Raw genomic sequence first — 19,619 nt, forward strand, 5'->3', positions numbered from 1 at the left:
GAGTTAATGAGTTAATTCTCAGCTGTTCTAATAAAGTCTGTTTTTGAACTGATTGCGTCTACTACTACCTACTTGGGCCTGGGTCACAACAACACGTTTGGGAGGACCTGATATTTGCACGTTCACACCTGCCACTGCCCAGCTCCGTCTCCCCCCCCACCCCATGTCTGCCCTCCGTTTCCAGATAGCAGAATTAACGGAGTTGGAAGAGGACCTTGGAGGTCCTGTGTTGCTGTTCAAGTCCACCATCATCAACCTGTTGCTCAAGGCTGTTAAGCCCTTTCAGAATCGTCCTCTCTCCTAAAATGTTTGTCATTCGCTTTCTGTTATCTGCAAACTTGATAAGGGGTGGTTTGAGTCAGTGAGCAATTGTTGCAGCATAGAATAAAGGTCAGAATTCCTTTCCTTTCCTTTCCTTTCCTTTCCTTCCCTTCTTCCTCTCCCTTCCCTTTTTCCTTTCCTTTTTCATCACCCTTTCCTTTCCTTTCCTTTCTTTTCCTCCCCTTCCCTTCTTCCTCTCCCTTCCCTTTTTCCTTTCCTTTCCTTTCTTTTCCTTTCCTTTCCTTTCCTTTCCTTTCCTTTCCTTTCCTTTCCTTTCCTTTCCTTTCCTTCCCTTCCCTTCCCTTCCCTTCCCTTCCCTTCCCTTCTTCCTCTTCCTTCCCTTTTTCATCACCCTTCCCTTCCCTTCCCTTCTTCATCTAGTTGCTCCCTTCCAGGGGTGAAATCCAGCAGGTTCTGACAGGTTCTGCAGAACTGGTAGCGGAAATTTTGAGTAGTTTGGAGAACCAGCAAACACCACTTCTGGCTGGCCCCAGAGTGGGGTGGGAATGGAGATTTTGCAATATCCTTCCCCCAGGAGTGGGGAGGGAATGGAGATTTTGCAGTATCCTGCCCCTCCCCCCATGTCCAGCTGAGCCACGCGATCATCAGAGCCTTTTTTTTTTTACTTTTAAAAGTGTTTTTTAAAAAGTAAAAAAACTGAAGCCTGCTAGGCAAAAAATGGGGGGTGGGTTCGTTTGAGAGAGGGGGGGGGGAGGGAGGGAGGGAGGGTGTGATTCAGTTGCTAAATGTCTGAATGTTGATCACGTGACCACGGGGATGCTGCGACGGTCGCAAGTGTGAAAAACGGTCATAAGTCTTTTTTTCAGTACCGTTATAACTTTGAACGGTCACTAAATGAACTGTCGTAAGTCAAAGACCACCTGTTCTTTACAGCAGGGGTCTCCAACCTTGGCAACTTTAAGCCTGGAGGACTTCAACTCCCAACAAAGCTGGCTGGGGAATTCTGGGAGTTGAAGTCCACCAGGCTTAAAGTTGCCAAGGTTGGAGACCCCTGCTTTACAGAGTTTTCCATGAAAAGTGGAAGAAAATGAAGGAGTGATTTTTGGATTCAAAAAAGACTGGATAAGGGGAGGAAGGGAAGTTTGTAATGCTGAAAATGGCAGAGAGGAAAAACGGTTGGTTTATGTTGAATAAATCAAACCGCTTAATTTTTCTGATTCATGTTTAATTATTTTGTTTTCTGTCCTTTATTGTCTGGCTTTCTACACCAATTTCCCCTCTTTCTTTCTTTTTAACACATCTGACAGCATGCTCATTGGGAATTCTGGGGGTTGAAGTCCATGCATGGTGGCTGGAGCATTCTGGGAACCGAAGTCCAGTCATTTGAAAATATGTTGACTTGGGAATTCTGGGAGTGGAAGTCCATGCATGGTGGCTGGAGCATTCTGGGAACCGAAGTCCAATCATTTGAAAATATGTTGACTTGGGAATTCTGGGAGTGGAAGTCCATGCATGGTGGCTGGAGCATTCTGGGAATTGAAGTCCAATCATTTGAAAATATGTTGACTTGGGAATTCTGGGAGTGGAAGTCCATGCATGGTGGCTGGAGCATTCTGGGAATTGAAGTCCAATCATTTGAAAATATGTTGACTTGGGAATTCTGGGAGAGGAAGTCCATGCATGGTGGCTGGAGCATTCTGGGAACTGAAGTCCACCCATCTTGCAGCACACCAACTGAGCCATGTTGGGAAAAGATCCGTCTCTAAGGTTTTAGCAGGCACAAAGTTTAGATCCGTTGAGCGAAGTTGCAACTTGACCCTTCAAGCTTTTGGGGAAAGCGCAGACAACGTCGTCCTTGGAGAACAAATCCACGCCGTCTTTCTGGACCCAGTTGAAGAGAGGCTGCAGGCGGCAATCACACGCCCACGGGTTCCCGGAGAGATCGAGAGTGAGCGCGAAAGACACGTTGACCAAGGGAAAATCCAGAGTGGTGATCTCGTTGGCGGAGAGATCCAAGCGTCCCAGTTGTTTCAAGGTCTGAAAGAGCCCAGCTGGAACGTGGGTCAGGCTGGTGTTACTCAGGGAGAGGATCCACAGCGTGGGAGTCCCACGGAAGGTATTGGGGGCGATAGACTGAATGGGGTTGTTATTCAGATTTAAAACCGTTAAAAACGTGAGGCCCCTGAACATCTCCGGAGAGAGGCAACGGAGGAGGTTGGAGGACAGATCCAGGGACAACAGCAAGGTCAGCTTACGGAAACAAGAAGTCGGGATCTCCTTCAGCCGATTGCGGTCGAGACGCAGGTTCTTGAGTTCCTCCAGGGCTTCGAACCAGGATGGATGCACTTCAGCCAGCTGGTTTCCACTGAGGGCTAAGTAGGCCAGGCTACCTATGTCTGCGAAGATCTTTGGAGCTAGATCTTCCAGGAGATTTCCGGAGAGATCCAGGGAGTGCAGGTTTGGGAGGTTACGGAAGAGGCCTCTCGGAAGGGTCTTCAGCTGGTTGTTGGTCAGATAAAGTCCCTGCAGCTCCGGAAGATCCTTCAGGGCCTCCGCACCAAGGCTGGAGATCTGGGTGGACTGAACGGAGATCGTCGTGGTTTCGGTGGGGAAGCCGGTGGGAAATTCGCGGAGCGATGAAGCGTTGCAGATAAAACTCGTGGTATTATTTTTTGAGCCGAAAAGGGGCAGGCAGTGAGGGACCTGTTGGGTGTAGCTGTTGAGGGACATCACAAGGCAGGCGATCAGAAGAGGTGGAGCAGAAGGCTTCATCCTATAGAATAGAATAGAGTAGAATTCTTTATTGGCCAAGTGCGATTGGACCCACAAGGAATTCGTCTTGGTACCTACGCTCTCAGTGTACATAAAAGAAAAGATACATAAGGTACAACACTTAATGATAGTCATAGGGTACAAATAAGCAATCAGGAAACAATCAATATCCATATAAATTGTAAGGATACAAGCAACAAAGTTACAGTCATAAGTAGGAGGAGATGGGTGGTGGGAACAATGAGAAGATTAATAGTAATGCAAACTTAGTGAATAGTTTGACAGTGTTGAGGGAATTATTTGTTTAGCAGAGTGATGGCCTTCGGGAAAAAACTGTCCTTGTGTCTAATTGTTCTGGTGTGCAGGGCTCTATAGCGTCGTTTTGAGGGTAGGCGTTGAAACAGTTTATGTCCTGGATGTGAGGGGTCTGTAAATATTTTTTTATTTACCTCTCTCTGGTGAGGCCGGGAGAGAAAAAGAGAGATCCAACACCTTAAGCTTCCCTTCACACATGCCGCAGCCAGGGACCCTCTCCCCGTCCTCTCTGTCTGCCTTCTATTCATTCATTCATTCATTCATTCATTTATTTTGTCACAACAATATATGTAGGTATCGTACAAAAAAGATTATATAGTATATAAACACATATATGAGTAAATATAAGGAGGTATAAGCATATATATATATATATATATATATATATATATATATATATATATATATATATATATATATATATATATATATATATATATATATATATATATATATATATATGAAGAAGAAAAGAAAAACAATAGGACAGGAACGGTAGGCACGTTTGTGCGCTTATGCACGCCCCTTATGGTCCTCTTAGGAATGGGGTGAAGTCAATAGTAGACAGTTTTTAGTTGAAGCTTTTAGGATTATGGGAAGAGACCACAGAGTCAGGTAAAGTATTCCAAGCACTGATGATTCTGTTAACAGAAGTCATATTTTCTGCAATCTAGATTAAAGCGGTTGACATTAAGTTTAAATCTATTGGTTGCTCTTGTATTATTGCAATTGAAGCTGAAGTAGTCTTTAACAGGAAGGACATTACAATAGATGATTCTGTGAGTTAAACACAGGTCTTGTCGAAGGCGACGGAGTTCCAAGTTTTCTAAGCCTAGGATTTCAAGTCTGGTGGGATAAGGTATTTTGTTGTTTTCAGAGGAATGGAGAACTCTTCTTGTAAAATATTTCTGGACACGTTCAATTGTGTTGATGTCCGAGATATGGTGAGGGTTCCAAACAGGCGAGCTGTATTCTAGAATTCCCAGTTGTGGAACTGACTTTTCCTTCCGTTCAATTCCACCGTCACCAACTTATTGCTCAATCGGGGTTGAGAGCTTTCCTGAAATATCTGCAGCCCCTCCCGGCTGTCTGTTATTTCCAAATTTGATACGGGGCTCGGAATCGAAGATGGTCGGGCCGGGCTGAGGCTGTCGACTGGAAGTGTTATTCAACTCTTTGTCTTCTCTTTTTCTTCCCTTCCCTTCTTCTCTTTTGACTTTGTTGCTTCTTTCTTTCCTCCCTTCCTTCCTTCCTTCCTGCCTGCCTCTCTCCCTTCCTTTCCCTTGGCCTCCCTCCATTTCTCCTCCCTCCCTCCTTCCCTTCCTTCCCTGCCTCCCTTTTTCATTCCTCCCTTTCCTCTCTTTCTCCTTCTTTCCTACTTCTCTACTTCTCTACCCTCCCTCCTTTGATTTTTTTTCTCCTTCCTTCCTTCCCCCTCTATTTCTTCTTCCTTCCATCCATCCATCCATTCCGCTCCTTTTTCATTCCTCCTTTCCCTTTCTCCTCCCTCCTCTCTACTTACCGTCATCCTTCTTTTTTCTCCCTCCTTTCTTCCATCCATCCCTCGCTTTTTCCTTCCTTCTCTCTCTTTCTCCTTCCCTACTTCTCTACCCTCCCTCCTTCAACTTTTTCTCCTTCCTTCCTTCCTTCCTTCCATCCAGCCATCTATCCCACTCCTTTTTCATTCCTCCCTTCCCTTTCTCCTCCCTCCTCTCTACTTACCGTCATCCTTCTTTTTCTCCTTCCTTCCATCCATCCCTCCTCCTTTTTCATTCCTTCCTTCCCTCTCTTTCTCCTCCCCCCACCTTCTTTCCACTTACCTCTCCCCTTCTACCCTCTCTCCTTCACTCCCTCCTTTTTGCCACCCTCCATTTATAAACCCCCAAGGAAACCCCCCTCAAGGCCGCCTAGCCACGATTCCTTGTTTGCTTCTTCTTGCCATTCTCTTTCTTCCAAAATGTGCATCTCGGTGTGAATCATGTTTGTTTAGGGTCCAATCTTTCTGTTTCTCAGTTAGAAAACCTTAAGGACTAGAAATTTGGAAGAAGGGGAATCAAACCGATGTGGCTTTTTGCAGCTTCCGTGGCTTTGATTCCCACACTTTCTATCCTTCCTTCTATCCTTCCTTCCTATTTATTTATTTATTTATTTATTATTTAAATTTTTATACCGCCCTTCTCCCGAAGGACTCAGGGCGGTTTACAGGCAGATAAAATAAACAGTACTATTACAAAATAAATACTATTAAAATACCACTAAAAAACTTATTCAATTTGGCATAATTAAAATTTAGCAAATAATAAAACCCATTAAAACCCATTAAAACCCATTAAAACCCCTTAAAACCCACGAATTTAAAACTAATCCAGTCCTGCGCAGATGAATAAATGTGTTTTAAGCTCATGACGGAAGGTTCGGAGGTCCGGAAGTTGGCGAAGTCCTGGGGAGTTCGTTCCAGAGGGTGGGAGCCCCACAGAAGGCCCTTCCTGGGTGTCGCCAGACGACACTGTCTCGCTGACGGCACCCTGAGAGTCCCTCTCTGTGAGAGCGCACGGGTCGGTGAGAGGTATCCGGTAGCAGTAGGCGGTCCCGTAAGTAACCCGGCCCTATGCCATGGGCGCTTTGAAGATGTTCACCAAAACCTTGAAGCGCACCCGAAGGCCACAGGCAGCCAGTGCAGTCTGCGCAGGATAGGTGTCACACGGGAGCCACGAGGGCTCCTCTATCACCAGCGCAGCTGCATTCTGGACTAACTGAAGCCTCGGATGCCCTTCAAGGGAGCCCCATGTGAGAGCATTGCAGTAATCCAGGCGAGGCGTCACGAGGCGTGGTGACCGTGCACAGGGCATCCCGGTCTAGAAAGGCGCAACTGGCGCACCAGGCGAACCTGGTAAAAGCTCTCCTGGAGGCGGCCGTCAAGTGATCTTCAAAAGACAGCCGTTCATCCAGGAGGGCGAAGGTTGCGCACCCGTTCCATCGGGGCCAATGACTCGCCCCGACAGTCAGCGAGGACTCAGCTGACTGTACCGAGATGCCGCATCCACAGCCACTCTGTCTTGGAGGATTGAGCCTGAGCCTGTTTCTCCCCATCCAGACCCGTCTGGCTTCCAAGCACCGGGACAACACTTGATAACCGTTGGGGTGGCCGGTGTGGAAAGTACAGCTGGGTGTCATCAGCGTACAGCTGGTACCTCACACGAAGCCACTGATGATCTCACCCAGCGGCTTCATATAGATGTTGAACAGAAGGCGAGAGGATCGACCCTGCGGCACCACAAGTGAGGTGTCTCGGGCCGACCTCTGCCCCCCTGTCAACACCGTTTGCGACCGATCGGAGAGATAGGAGGAGAACCACCGATAAACGGTGCCTCCCACTCCCAATCCCTCCAACCGGTGCAGCAGCGTACCATGGTCGATGGTATCAAAAGCCGCTGAGAGGTCTAATAGGGCCAGGGCAGAGGGGCATCCTCTATCCCTGGCCCTCCAGAGATCATCCACCAACGCGACCAAAGCCGTCTCAGTGCTGTAACGGGCGGAAGCCAGACTGGAACGGGTCTAGATAGACAGTTTCATCCAGGTGCAAGGAAACTGATATGCCACCATACTCTCTACAACCTTCGCCACGAAGGGAAGGTTGGAGACCGGACGATAATTACCTAAAACAGCGGGTCAGGAAGGCTTCTTGAGGAGGGGTCTCACCACCGCCTCTTTCAAGGCGGCCGGAAAGCCTCCCTCCACCAAGGAAGCAATCGTAATAGCCTGGAGCCAGCCTCGTGTCACCTCCTGAGTGGCCAGTACCAGCCAGGAGGGGCACGGGTCCAGTAAACATGTGGTGGCATGTTCCTCCCTCCCTCCCTCCCTTTTTTCTTTTTCTTTCCCTCCCTCCCTCCCTCCCTCCCTTCTTTTTCTTTCTCTCTCTCTCTCCCTCCCTCTTTCTTTCCCTTCTTCATCTCTTTCTTCTTTCTTTCCTTCCTTTCCTTCTCCCTCACACTCTTCTTTCTTTCTTTCCTTTTCTTTTCTTTTCTTTTCTTTCTTTCTTTCTTCTTTCTTTCTTCCTTCCTCCCTCCCTCCCTCCCTCCCTCCCTTCTTTCTTTTTCTTTCTCTCCCTCCCTCCTTCTTTCCCTTCTTCATCTCTCTCTTCCTTTCCTTTCCTCCTCCCCACACTCTTCTTTCTTTCTTTCTTTTTTCTTTCTTCCTTCCTTCCTTCCTTCTCCCTCCTTCCCTCTTTCTTTCCCTTCTTTCCCTCTTTCTTCTTTCTTTCCTTACTTTCTGTCTCCCTCCCACTTTTCTTCCTTCCTACCTTCATCCTTCTTTCTCTCTTTCTCTCCCTCCCTTTCTCCCTATTCCTTTCCCTTCTTTCCTCTTTCTTCTTTTCTTTCCTTCCTTTCCTCTCTCACTCTCCTTCCTTCCTTCCTTCTTTCTCCCTCCCTCTTTCTTTCCCTTCTTTCCCTCTTTCTTCTTTCTTTCCTTCCTTTCCTCCTCTCTCACTCTCCTTCCTTCCTTCCTTCTTTCTCCCTCCCTCTTTCTTTCCCTTCTTTCCCTCTTTCTTCTTTCTTTCCTTCCTTTCCTCCTCTCTCACTCTCCTTCCTTCCTTCCTTCCTTCCTTCTCCCTCCCTCTTTCTTTCCCTTCTTTCCCTCTTTCTTCTTTCTTTCCTTACTTTCCGTCTCCCTCCCACTTTTCTTCCTTCCTACCTTCTCTCTCTCTCTCTCCCTCCCTTTCTCCCTATTTCTTTCCCTTCTTTCCCTCTTTCTTCTTTTTTTCCTTCCTTTCCTCCTCTCCCACTCTCCTCCCTCCCTCCCTCCCTCCCTCCTTTTTCAAAACCAACACTCAGCTTGTGCAAGGAAGCCAAAAAGTGTCTACTTACCTGTAGCTTTCTCCAAACAGCATCTCTGCCAGCCTCCTTCTTTCTCAAATGCTGTGTTCAGCAGGAACTCTCTTATATACCTGCGCTGGGGGTGGGTGGGGTGGGGGGAAGTTGCTGTCCTCAAACATTAGTAAAAATTTCCCCATCCTGATTGCATCACCGTGAGGGGAAGAAAAAAAAACATTTCTGTGCACAGCTCAATCTTTGTTCAAAGGCAAAGACAAATGTTGACATTCTCTTTACCTGAAGTGCTTTCCCAAAAAGAACATTTTTTCTGTTGGTTTTTTTTTTTGGGAGGGGAAACAATTTCCTTATTTCTTATGGGATGCTGCCCAAAACAGAAGTCTTCAAACTTGGCAGCTTTAAGACTTGTGGATCAGCTGGGAGACTGGGAGGCGGCGAAGAGATTGGGGGGGTGGAGCCTGTCAAGAGGTGGTATTTACCAGTTTGCCGAACTACTCAAAATTTCCACTAACAGTTCGCAAGAACCGGTCAAAACCGGCTGAAACCCACCTCTGGGGTAAGGGCAGTGGTGGGATTCAAATAATTTAACAACCGGATCTCTGCCCTAATGACTGGCTGGATAGGTATGGCTTGGTGGTCATGTGACCGTGTGGGCGTGACCAACTCAACGTCACTCACGTCGATGGGCGCTTCGCCTTAGCTGTTACAGTTGTAATAAGGGTTAAGCAGAGAGGCAGTTTCTGCAAGCAGGGCAGTAAAGATTAGGCTAGAAATACCATCAGAATGTTTCCTTCCTGCCTTCCTTACAGGATTAGCCCTGTAAAGTGGAAAAAAACAAAAGGAGATTTCTTCCAATAACCGGTTCTCCGAACTGCTTAGAAAGTTAACAACTGGTTCTCCCAAATAGGTGCGAACTGGCTGAATCCCACCACTGGGTAAGGGTGTCAAATTCAAGGCTCACAGGCCAGATCCGGCCCATGGGGTGCTTAGATCTGGCCCACGGGGCCGCCCTGGAAATAGCAAAAGACTGGCCCATGGTGCCTCTGCCGCACACGGACCTCCGTTTTTGCTGGTGGAGAGCTGCAGGAGACCGTCGTAGCTGAAAACAGGCCAGGAGGGCCGTGCATTGGCTGCAGGAAGTCGAGGTGGCCACGCCCACCCCTGGCCATGCCCCCCCCCGAGGTCAAACACAACCCTGATGTGGTCCTCAATGAAATCAAGTTTGACACCCCTGGTATACAGTGTCCTGTTGGAGTAGCGGGCTGGATTAGAAGACTTCCAAGATCCCTTCCAGCTCTATTCTGGTCTGATTCTGAAAATGGATGGGTTTTCCATTTTTTTCCTCCAAAAAAAGAATTAACGGATGAGTTCCTTGAATAGCTGCATAAGATATGCCTCAAGTTTTAAATGCAGCCGGAACCAGAAAGGCACGGCAGAGGAGAGGAGAGATGGTTGGATAGCGTCATTGACCCGATGAACGTGAATTTCGGCAAGCTTCAGGAAAAAAATGAAGGACAAAGGGGCCTGGCATTCTGTGGCCCATGAGGTCGCAGCAGTGGTGAAATCCAATTTTTTTTTACTACCGGTTCTGTGGGCGTGGCTTGGTGGGCGTGATGTGGCTTGGTGGGCGTGGCAGGGAAGGATACTGCAAAATCCCCATTCCCTCCCCACTCCTGGGGGAAGCTTATTGCAAAATCTCCATTCCCACCCCACTATGGGGCCAGCCAGAGGTGGTATTTGCCAGTTCTACGAACTACTCAAAATTTCCGCCACCGGTTCCCCGAACTGCTTAAAATTTCCGCTACCGGTTCTCTAGAACCTGTCAAAACCTGCTGGATTTCACCCCAGGGTCGCAGAGACTCAGACATGACTTAGTGACTGAACAACAAAGGGTTATGTCTATTTGTGTAGGACCTCTGGTGCTAAATAGGTTTTTATAGATAGTCTTTGAGTTACAACAGTTCATTTAGTGACTATTCAAAGTTGCAACACCACTGAAAAAAGTAACTTATAACTCTTTTTCACATGCCCATTTCAGCATCCCCGTAATTAAACGTTAGACATCCCCCCCCTCCCCTAGTGTCACAGGTCACATTGTCCAATTAGGTGTCCTGGCGTCTCCTTGGGAACCGAATCCAGCCTCTGGTAACCACCAGTTGGGATGACCTTGGTTCTCACGAGATAGCAGTCTGTTTTGACTAGTCTACATTCCATTCCTCTCCCACCTCCCCGAACTGTGTGGCGACTTGGGAAATGGAAAATGGGTGCGGCAGGCTTGGTCCGTTTCAAAGTTGACACCCAGTTTTACTTGACCAGAGTTGTGTTCTGTAACTTCTGTGGGATCTCCTTGGGTGAAGTACATTGCGTGGAAGAGCAAGATTCATTTACAAAAGTGTTTGTGAGGCACTTACAGAGAGTATGATATGGAGGGTCTGGCTCAACTCCAAACTTCCTTTATTACCTATGCAGAAACAGGCAGAGTCCAAGGCAGCACTCTCCAGACAAATGGTTTGATGCTGACTGAGTGAAATTGCCCAGACCAGATCTACCCTGTTTAAATAAGACCGGGTCTTAGATGAAGTTTTGCTCCAAAAGACGCATTAGGGCTTATTTTCCGATTAGGTCTTGTTTTTGGGGAAACATGGTACTAAATGCATCTATCTAACTGACTGTTGTGCCTTGCCCGCCTTCCTCTCCTCAGCCGGGCCCCTCCCATCTCCTACTATCTGAGCCAGAGACTGATAGTGAAGAAGAATGGCCTGGCATGCCTCCAGCCCCCAGCCCTGGCACCATGCCCGGACAGACTGAGCAAACAAACTTCCCTACAGCATGTGAGCACGAAGCCAGCCATGAGTTAGAATTGCCGACAGCTGAGCAGGAGGACGAAAAGACACAGTGGACAGATCCCCGCTTCCGGAGAATGGAGAGGTGACGTCAGCAAAAGGAAGGGAGGGGCAGGCCTGGATAAGTGCTGAGTCATGGAGCCACACCCCATGGCCTATATAAAGGATCTGCTTTTTGGCATTCCTTGAGTCAGGCAAAGTCTAATCTGGTTGCTGAAGTCACACCTTGGATTCCTGCCTGCCCTGAGAACTCTGACAGGAATTCGGCAAAGCTGCAGAGGCTTCGTGGCCACACTTGATACAGACTTCCCAGACCCAGCCGTCAGAGGAGGAGTGGGACACAACACTGTCTTAACCAGGGCTTATTTTTTAGGATACGGCTTATATTAGGAGCATCCTGAAAATCATGCTAGGGTTTATTTTTCGGTGGGCTTTTCTTTTTGGGGAAACACGGTATCATTCAGCTTAGACTTGGTGTCCCGTGCGTGGTTGCCAAATTGTTAAAAGAAAATTCTGGCTCATTCCGAGCAGGGTTTCAAAGAGCACAGGACAATTGCTTGAAGCGGAAATAGAGTTTATTCAACAAGGAAACAGAGAAGCATGTTGGCTCAGTGGCTTAATGACACTGGAGATGGTCTCTGCTCCAGTGGTTTGAGCCCTAGCGCTGCATAGCGGGGTGAGCTCCCGTACTTGTCTCAACTTCTGCCTACCTAGCAGCTCAAAAGCATGTTCTGTGTGAGTAGACAAATAGGTACCACTTCGATGGGGAGACGAGTTGGTGCTCTGTGCAGGCAGTCAGATTTCTGCTGGCTTTGAACCTTCCTGGTTGTCATGCTTGTTTCTGAAGTGGTTCCAGTGGAGGGAGGGGAGGCCTTGAGAGAGCTGCTTGGTTTTTTTTTTCTGTTGCAAAGCTAGCTCGCCCTCCTGTGGTGCACCCTGGGAAGTGCGTGAGCATGTACCATAACAGAGCTAGCAGATTTGCAGGCAAAGTACAATTCTTCAATAGCACTGCAGTCACGTGGCTAATGTAATAGCGCCCGACGCTAGTAATAATAGTAACAGTGAAAAAGACAGATCTGAGAAGCACTAGGGGTAGCATGATAGCACTCTTCTAGTATTTGAGAGGCTGCAACAAAGAGGAGGGGGGTCAAAGCACTTGAAGGCAGGATAAGAAACAAGGGATGGAAACTCATCAAGGAGAGAAGCAACCTGGAATTAAGGAGAAACATCCTAATAGTGAGGACAATTAATCAGCGGAACGGCTTGCCTCCAGAAGTTGTGGTTGTGGAGGTTTTTAAGAAGAGACTGGGCAGCCATTTGTTCTGGAATGGTATAGGGTTTCCTGCTTGAGCTGGGGGTTGGACTAGAAGACCTCCATGGTCCATTCCAGCTCTATTATGATTCTGATCCACTCACAGTTCACTTTCTTCAGGGCTGTTGACACTTCCAAAAGCTACTAACTGAACGGTTGTAAGTCAAGGACTACCTATATTGTCGGGTTTTTTGCGCATCTCTTCCTGAGCAGCTTTTTCTCCCTAAAATTAGTATTTCCCTAATTTCCCCCCGCAATCATGTTCTGGCTCCTCTCCTTTAAATCCCTATGTGGACTTCAACTCCCAGAATTCCCCAGGCAGCATGGCCATGGCTGAGAATTCTGGGAGTTGAAGTCCATTCAACTGGAAATGGCCTTCCAACTGGAAAATCCTGCTGCTTAGGAATCGGGTGGGGGGGAAAGGATCCAGTTTGAAAGTTTAGCAGGGACAGATCTGGGATCTATGAAGCGAGGTTGCCTCTTTACCCTTGAAACTCTTGGGGAAAGCGCAGACAATTTCCCGCTTGGAATATAAGTGGATCTTGTTCTCCTTAACCCAGGTTAGAAGATTGTCCATGCGGCAATCACACGCCCAAGGGTTTCCCGTAAGATCCAGGCTGAGATTGGCAGACGGGATGGCGACCGGAGGATCCAGCATGGTGAGCTCGTTGCCGGAGAGGTCGAGTGACACCAGATGATCCAATGGCTGAAAGACCCCAATTATGATGTCAGTCAGGCTGCAGTTCTTCAGGGAGATGACGCTCAGCTTGGGTCTCCAATGGAAGGATCTCGGGGCAATACACCGGATTGGGTTGCTTTCCAGGATCAACCTCTCCAAATTTTCTAGGCCGCTGAACATGTCTGGAGAGAGGCGATGGAGGCGGTTGGAGGAGAGATCTAGAAAAGTCAACTTCTCCAGCTTATCGAAACAAGAGATTGGGACCTCCTTCAGTTGATTGTGATCAAGGCTCAGGATCCTTAGCTCCTTCAGGGTTTCGAACCAGGATGGGCGCAGTTCAGCCAGCCAGTTTTCACTGATGGATAAATGCGTCAGGCTGCTGGCATTGGTGAAGATCTCCGGAGGTAGATCTTCCAGGAGATTGGTGGACAGATCCAGGGTGTGCAATTCCGGGAGGTTTCGGAAGAGGCCGCTCGGAAGGGTCTTCAGCCTGTTGTTGGAGAGGTGAAGTTCCTGGAGGCTTGGAAGACCTTGGAGGGCTTCCACGCTAAGGCTGGAGACCTGGGTGAACTCAACGGAGATCATTTTGGTTCGTACGGGGAAGCCGGTGGGAAATTCATGGAGAGATGGGGAGTTGCAGACAAACTCCGTGATATTTTCTGGAGCAGGGTCAGGTGGGCAGTAAAGAACCTGTTGGGTGAAGCTGTTGAAGGACATCACCAGGCAGACGATCAGAAGAGCTGGAACCGAAGACTTCATCCTGGATGAAAAAGATAAGCAGACGAACATATTGATTTATCTACCTGGCCTAGGCCATTTTTGTGGTTTCACGGTTGCCACAAGGCAGAAGAAGGGACAGGGAGCGGGGAATAGTCAGCTGGGGTTTTGCAGTCAAAGCAAAAAGTTTCTCCCGTGAGAACCAAGGTCATTTCAACAGGTGGCTGGGAAAGGAGGAGTGAAGTAACCAAGCAACCGGCCAGCACCTCTACTGGACAATGTGACTGATGACTTGTGGGAAGGGGAAAACTTTCATTTTTTAATTAGGTGAAAACCGCGGGAACTTTCAGAGTCGGTTTTCACCAGTTGTGCGAAAATGATGAATCCAATAAATTCAGGAATCTACCTGCCTTGGAGTTCTGCTTTCAATGAGTGCATTGCCTGGAATGCTGGCAACTACCTCCATTCAGGCATTCAAGACAGATTACACGTAGTCCTCGCTTAACTGCTTAGCGAACATTCAGACAGACCACCCCAAAAGGTACTTACGACATGAGTCCAAAGCTGTGATGGCCACATGCGATTGCATTTGTAATACACAGAATACATACGTAGAATAATAACAAATGCAGCATAATGTGGAAAAGGGGAGAGGGGAGAAAAGAGGAGTGAACCAAAGCGGTTGGCCACATGATTCCCTAGAAGAAAGTCAAAATAACAGAGTGGGGACGGGACTTTGGAGGTCTTCTAGTCCAACCCCATGCTTAAGCAGAAGACAAATGGCTGTCCAGTCTCTTTTGAGAGCACCCGGAGACTTCAGCTAGTCCAGAATGCGGCTGCGCGGGTTATTGAGGGAGCGGTTCGGAGCTCCCACGTAACACCTATCCTGCGCAGACTGCACTGGCTACCTGTTGTTTTCCGGGTGCGCTTCAAGGTATTGGTTACCACCTTTAAAGCGCTCCATGGCTTAGGACCGGGCTACTTACGGGACCGTCTACTGCCGGCCTCTATCTCCCAGCGTCCGGTGCGTTCCCACAGAGAGGGACTCCTCAGGGTGCCGTCAGCCAAACAGTGTCGACTGGCGGCCCCCAGGGGGAGGGCCTTCTCTGTGGGGGCTCCGACCCTGTGGAACGAACTTCCCCTCGGGCTTCGACAACTACCTGACCTTAGGACCTTTCGCCGCGAACTTAAAACCTATTTATTTCGTATGGCTGGACTGGCCTGATTTAATTTTAAATTTTAAATTTTAATGGGTTTTAAATTTCTGTAATTTTTATGGGGTGTAATTTTATTTTAAATTTTCTGGCAAATTTGAATCAGTTTTTTAAGGGTTGTTTTAATTATGGTGTATGTTTCTGTTTGTATTTTATTTGCCTGTTCACCACCCTGAGTCCTTCGGGAGAAGGGCGGTATACAAATTAAAACATTATTATTATTATTATTATTATTATTATTATTATTATTATTATTATTATTATTATTATTATTATTATTATTATTATTTTGCAAAGCCTCCCGTAATGGAACACTCACAATTTCTGAAGGCAAGCTGTTCCACTGATTAATTGTTTTTAACTGTCAGGAAATTTCTCCTTAGTTCTAAGTTGCTTCTCTCCTTGATTAGTTTCCACCCATTGCTTCTTGTCTTGCCTTCAGGTGCTTTTTTAAAAAATTTTTTATTCGCATTTATATCCCACCCTTCTCCGAAGACTTAGGGCGGCTTACACTATGTTAAGCAATAGTCTTCATCCATTTGTATATTATATACAAAGTCAACTTTTATTGCCCCCAACAATCTGGGTCCTCATTTTACCTACCTTAGAAAGGATGGAAGGCTGAGTCAACCTTGGGCCTGGTGGGGCTTGAATCTGCAGTAATTGCAAGCAGCTGCTGTTAATAACAGACTGTCTTACCAGTCTGAGCCACCAGAGGCCCTTTGGAGAATAGTTTGACCCTCTCTTTTCTTTATGGCAGCCCCTCAAATACAGGAATGCTGCTATCTTGTCCCACCTAGTCCTTCTTTTCTCTGGCCAGACCCAATTCCTGCAACCTTTCTTCAAATGTTTTAGCCTCCAATCCCCTTATTCTCTTAGTTGCTCTTCTCCGCACTTTCCCCCCCAAGTCTCAAGATCTTTCCATATATCTGGACCAGGGGTGAAATCTAAAAATTTTCCCTACCGGTTTTGTAGGTGTGGCTTAATTGTTGGGCGTGGCTTGGTGGTCAGATGACTGGGTGGGCATGGCCAATAACAATAAATAATAAAAATAATAAAGTATATGAAATAAGAGGTACCAAAAACCAACTTTCACACTTTACACACACACAACACAACACAACTGACTCTCACACAATGTAAAAGCAGCTGCACTTTACCCAAAATGGCCCCTGCAACAAACAGGAACCTCACACAGCCACAAAAAGCTCAAAAACCAACTTTCACACTTTACACACACACAACACAACACAACACAACACAACACAGTTCGCACACAATGTAAAAGCAGCTGCACTTCACCCAAAATGACCCCTGCAACAAGCAGGAACCTCACACAGCCACAAAAAGCTCAAAAACCAACTTTCACACTTTACACACACACAACACGACACAACACAACTGACTCTCTCACACACACAAATTGCCACATACAGCTTTTGTATGCAAAACTTGAGATTTTGTTTGTTTGTGTAGTTAGAGTGAAACACTACAGAAACACACCAAATCTCAGAAAGCTGCGCAAATATTTTATTTTATTATTTTATTTATATTTTTTAGATCAGGGGTCCCCAACCTTAGTAACTTTAAGGTTTGTGGACTTCAATTCCCAGAGTTCCTCAGCCAGCAAAGCAAGCAGGCAGATTGAGTTGCTCATTGAGGAAATAGATTGCAGGCAGACAGATTCAGTTGCTAGCTGATGCAACAGATGTAAAGGAGCAGTAATTAGGTAAGTGAGGAGGGGGGGATTGGGTGGGCATGGGTGGGGACTGTTGTAAGAGGTTGTTAAAAATGATTTTAAAATCCTGTGATGATACGGCAACTCATCTGGCATCGCCAGAGGAAAAAAAAGATTTTAAAAGGCTCCTCTGACGATCCCAGCTGAAATAATAATAATAATAATAATAATAATAATAATAATAATAATAATAATAATAATAATAATAATTATTATTATTATTATTATTATTATTATTATTATTATAATTATTATTATTATTATTATTATTATTATTATTATTATTATTATTATTATTATTATTATTATTATTATTATTATTATTATTATTATTATTATTATTATTATTATTATTATTATTATTATTATTTAGATTTTTATACCGCCCTTCTCCCGAAGGACTCAGGGCGGTGTACAGCCAAGGATAAAACTCAATATATATACAATTAAAACCAGAAGTTAAAACAAAGCAAATTACAAACAAAGGCCGACATTCAAATTAAAAATTTAAAAAACCCTAAAACCATAAAAACCCAATTTAAAATAGTAAAACTATTATGCCAGTTGTCTCATCACAGCCCAGAACCTCTTAAAAGGAGGTTTTCTACAAGCTCTTCGGCTGAAGAGCTTGTAGAAAACATGTTTTTTTTAAGGTTCTGGTGATGAGGAACTCAGCTGGGATTGCCAGAGGAGCCTTTTAAAACCTTTTTTTTTTTTTACAACCTCTTCCACCGAAGAGGTTGTTAAAAAAAAAGAGTTTAAAGGGTTCTGACGATCTCAGCTGAGCCGCGGGATCATCAAAGGCTTTCTTTTTACTTTTAAAGGCATGTTTTCGGCTGAAGAAAAACTGCTTTTAAAAGCAAAAAAACCCCCCAACCCTCTGATGATGGCACGGCTTAGCAAGGGCAGGGGGCGGGGCCAGGAATTTTTGCTACTGGTTCTCCGAACCGCCAGCCACCATCGCCACCGGTTCGGGCGAACCGGTCCGAACCGGGAGCATTTCACCCCTGATCTGGACTCTCTGCTCTTGCTCCCCACAATTGCATTTGCCTTATTAGCAGCTGCACGACCCTGCCCAGAAGTGGTATATATATATATATATTTTGTTGAGTACATATTAGATACTATATATAAGTATAAGCATGAATTGAATACATAAAGTGAATACAATTAAAGGGAACATTAGGACAGGGACAGTAGGCACGCTGGTGCTCTTATGCACGCCCCTTACAGACCTCTTAGGAATGGGGTGAGGTCAACAGTAGACAGTCTTAGGTTAAAGTTTTGGGGGTTTTGGGATGAGATCACAAGAGTCAGGTAGTGCATTCCAGGCATTAACAACTCCGTTACTGAAGTCATATTTTCTGCAATCGAGTTTGGAGCGGTTTACCTTAAATTTGTATCTATTGTGTGCTCTTGTATTGTTGTGGTTGAAGCTGAAGTAGTCATTGACAGGTAGGACATTGTAGCAGATGATTTTATGAGCTATGCTTAGGTCATACCGAAGGCGGCATAGTTCTAAATTGTCTAAACCCAGAATTTCAAGTCTGGTGGCATAAGGTATTTTGTTGCGAGTGGAGGAGTGGAGGACTCTTCTTGTGAAATATTTCTGGATGCGCTCAATTGTATTAATGTCCGATATGCAGTGTGGGTTCCAGACAGATGAGCTGTATTCGAGAATTGGTCTAGCACAGTGATGGCTAACCTTTTTGCCATGGCGTGCCAGGAGGTGGGGGGCGGGGTGTGTGTGTCGCATGCATGCATGTCCACACCCATAATTCTACGCACCCCGCGCATGCGCACACACAACCCCACCACTCCCTGCCCTGCTCCTGGCTTGCAATGGCCTGGTAGGCCTATTTTTCTCTCTCACCTGGCTCCAGATCCTCTCTATAAGTCTGGGGAGGGCGAAAATGTCTAGTAAGAGTCCTAGAGAGACTCTGGAGGCTGAGGACAGCAAAAAAGTCACTTCCTGTCCAACTGGAAGTTGACAAATGGGCCATTTTTGGCCTCCGGAGGGCTTCCGGGGGGGGGGAGGCCATTTTTGCCCTCCCCAGACTCATAGAGAGGCTCTGGAGCCAGGTGAGAAAGAAAAACGGGCCTTCCCCACCATCCCACAGGCCCTCTGGAGGCAGGAAACAGCCTGTTTCCCTACTTCTGGTGGGCCCAGAAGGCCTGAAAATGCATGCTCCAGAGCTCAGCTCACGTGCCCACAGATATGGCTACGTGTGCCACCTGTGGCACGCGTGCCATAGGTTCACCATCACGGGTCTAGCAAATGTTTTGTATGCTCTGGTTAGTAGTGTAATATTACCGGAGAAGAAGCTACGCCTTAATGTCTTTTTGGTGATGTTACCATGAGCTTTGGCACTTCGATCATTTGATATGAGTACTCCAAGGTCCAGCCGGTTCGCACCGGTTCACCCGAACCGGTAGCGGAAATCGCAGGTGGGCCCAGCCACCTGCCCCGGCTCTATGTCGTTCTATAGCTGTACTCAGCTGTACTTTTCCACACCGGGCCACCCCAATGAAGCTGTCGAAGCGCTGTCCCGGTGCCTGGAGGCCGTACGGGTCTGGATGGGGAGAAACAGGCTCAAGCTCAATCCCTCCAAGACGGAGTGGCTGTGGATGCTGGCACCCCGGTACAGCCAGCTGCAATTGCGGCTGACTGTTGGGGGCGAGTCCTTGGCCCCAATGGAAAGGGTGCGCAACCTGGGCATTCTCCTGGATGGACGGCTGTCCTTTGAAGACCATTTGACGGCCGTCTCCAGGAGAGCTTTTTATCAGGTTCGCCTGATTCGCTAGTTGCGCCCCTTCCTGGACCGGGATGCCTTATGCACGGTCACTCATGCTCTCGTGACATCTCGCCTGGATTACTGCAATGCTCTCTACATGGGGCTTCCCTTGAGGAGCACCCG

The 19,619-nt window shown here is 46.8% G+C and overlaps 2 protein-coding genes across 3 annotated transcripts in view; both read right to left on the reverse strand.

Moving 5' to 3' along the window:
- Nucleotides 1–1,332: 1,332 nt before the first annotated feature.
- Nucleotides 1,333–19,619, reverse strand: part of LOC131188384 (phospholipase A2 inhibitor-like) — a 22,029-nt gene continuing 3,742 nt past the window's right edge. The window contains exons 1-2 of one of the 2 annotated variants that reach the window (XM_058163622.1): nucleotides 8,235–8,325; nucleotides 1,333–3,055 (exon numbers count right to left, since the gene is read on the reverse strand). In XM_058163622.1, coding sequence (XP_058019605.1) covers nucleotides 2,053–3,055; nucleotides 8,235–8,257 — 1,026 coding nt within the window. In that variant the 5' untranslated portion in view covers nucleotides 8,258–8,325 and the 3' untranslated portion in view covers nucleotides 1,333–2,052. Of the gene's footprint in view, nucleotides 3,056–8,234; nucleotides 8,326–19,619 lie in introns of those variants that run through there. The other variant, XM_058163623.1, reaches the window with a different exon arrangement.
- The window catches only part of LOC131188385 (phospholipase A2 inhibitor beta), an 11,770-nt gene continuing 3,735 nt past the window's right edge, over nucleotides 11,585–19,619 (reverse strand). The window contains exon 2 of the mRNA XM_058163624.1: nucleotides 11,585–13,792. Within this exon, the coding sequence (XP_058019607.1) occupies nucleotides 12,793–13,791 (999 nt within the window). The 5' untranslated portion in view covers nucleotide 13,792 and the 3' untranslated portion in view covers nucleotides 11,585–12,792. The remainder of the gene's footprint in view (nucleotides 13,793–19,619) is intronic.

Source organism: Ahaetulla prasina, chromosome 1 (genome assembly GCF_028640845.1).
Source record: "Ahaetulla prasina isolate Xishuangbanna chromosome 1, ASM2864084v1, whole genome shotgun sequence".
NCBI classification, from domain to species: Eukaryota; Metazoa; Chordata; class Lepidosauria; order Squamata; family Colubridae; genus Ahaetulla; species Ahaetulla prasina.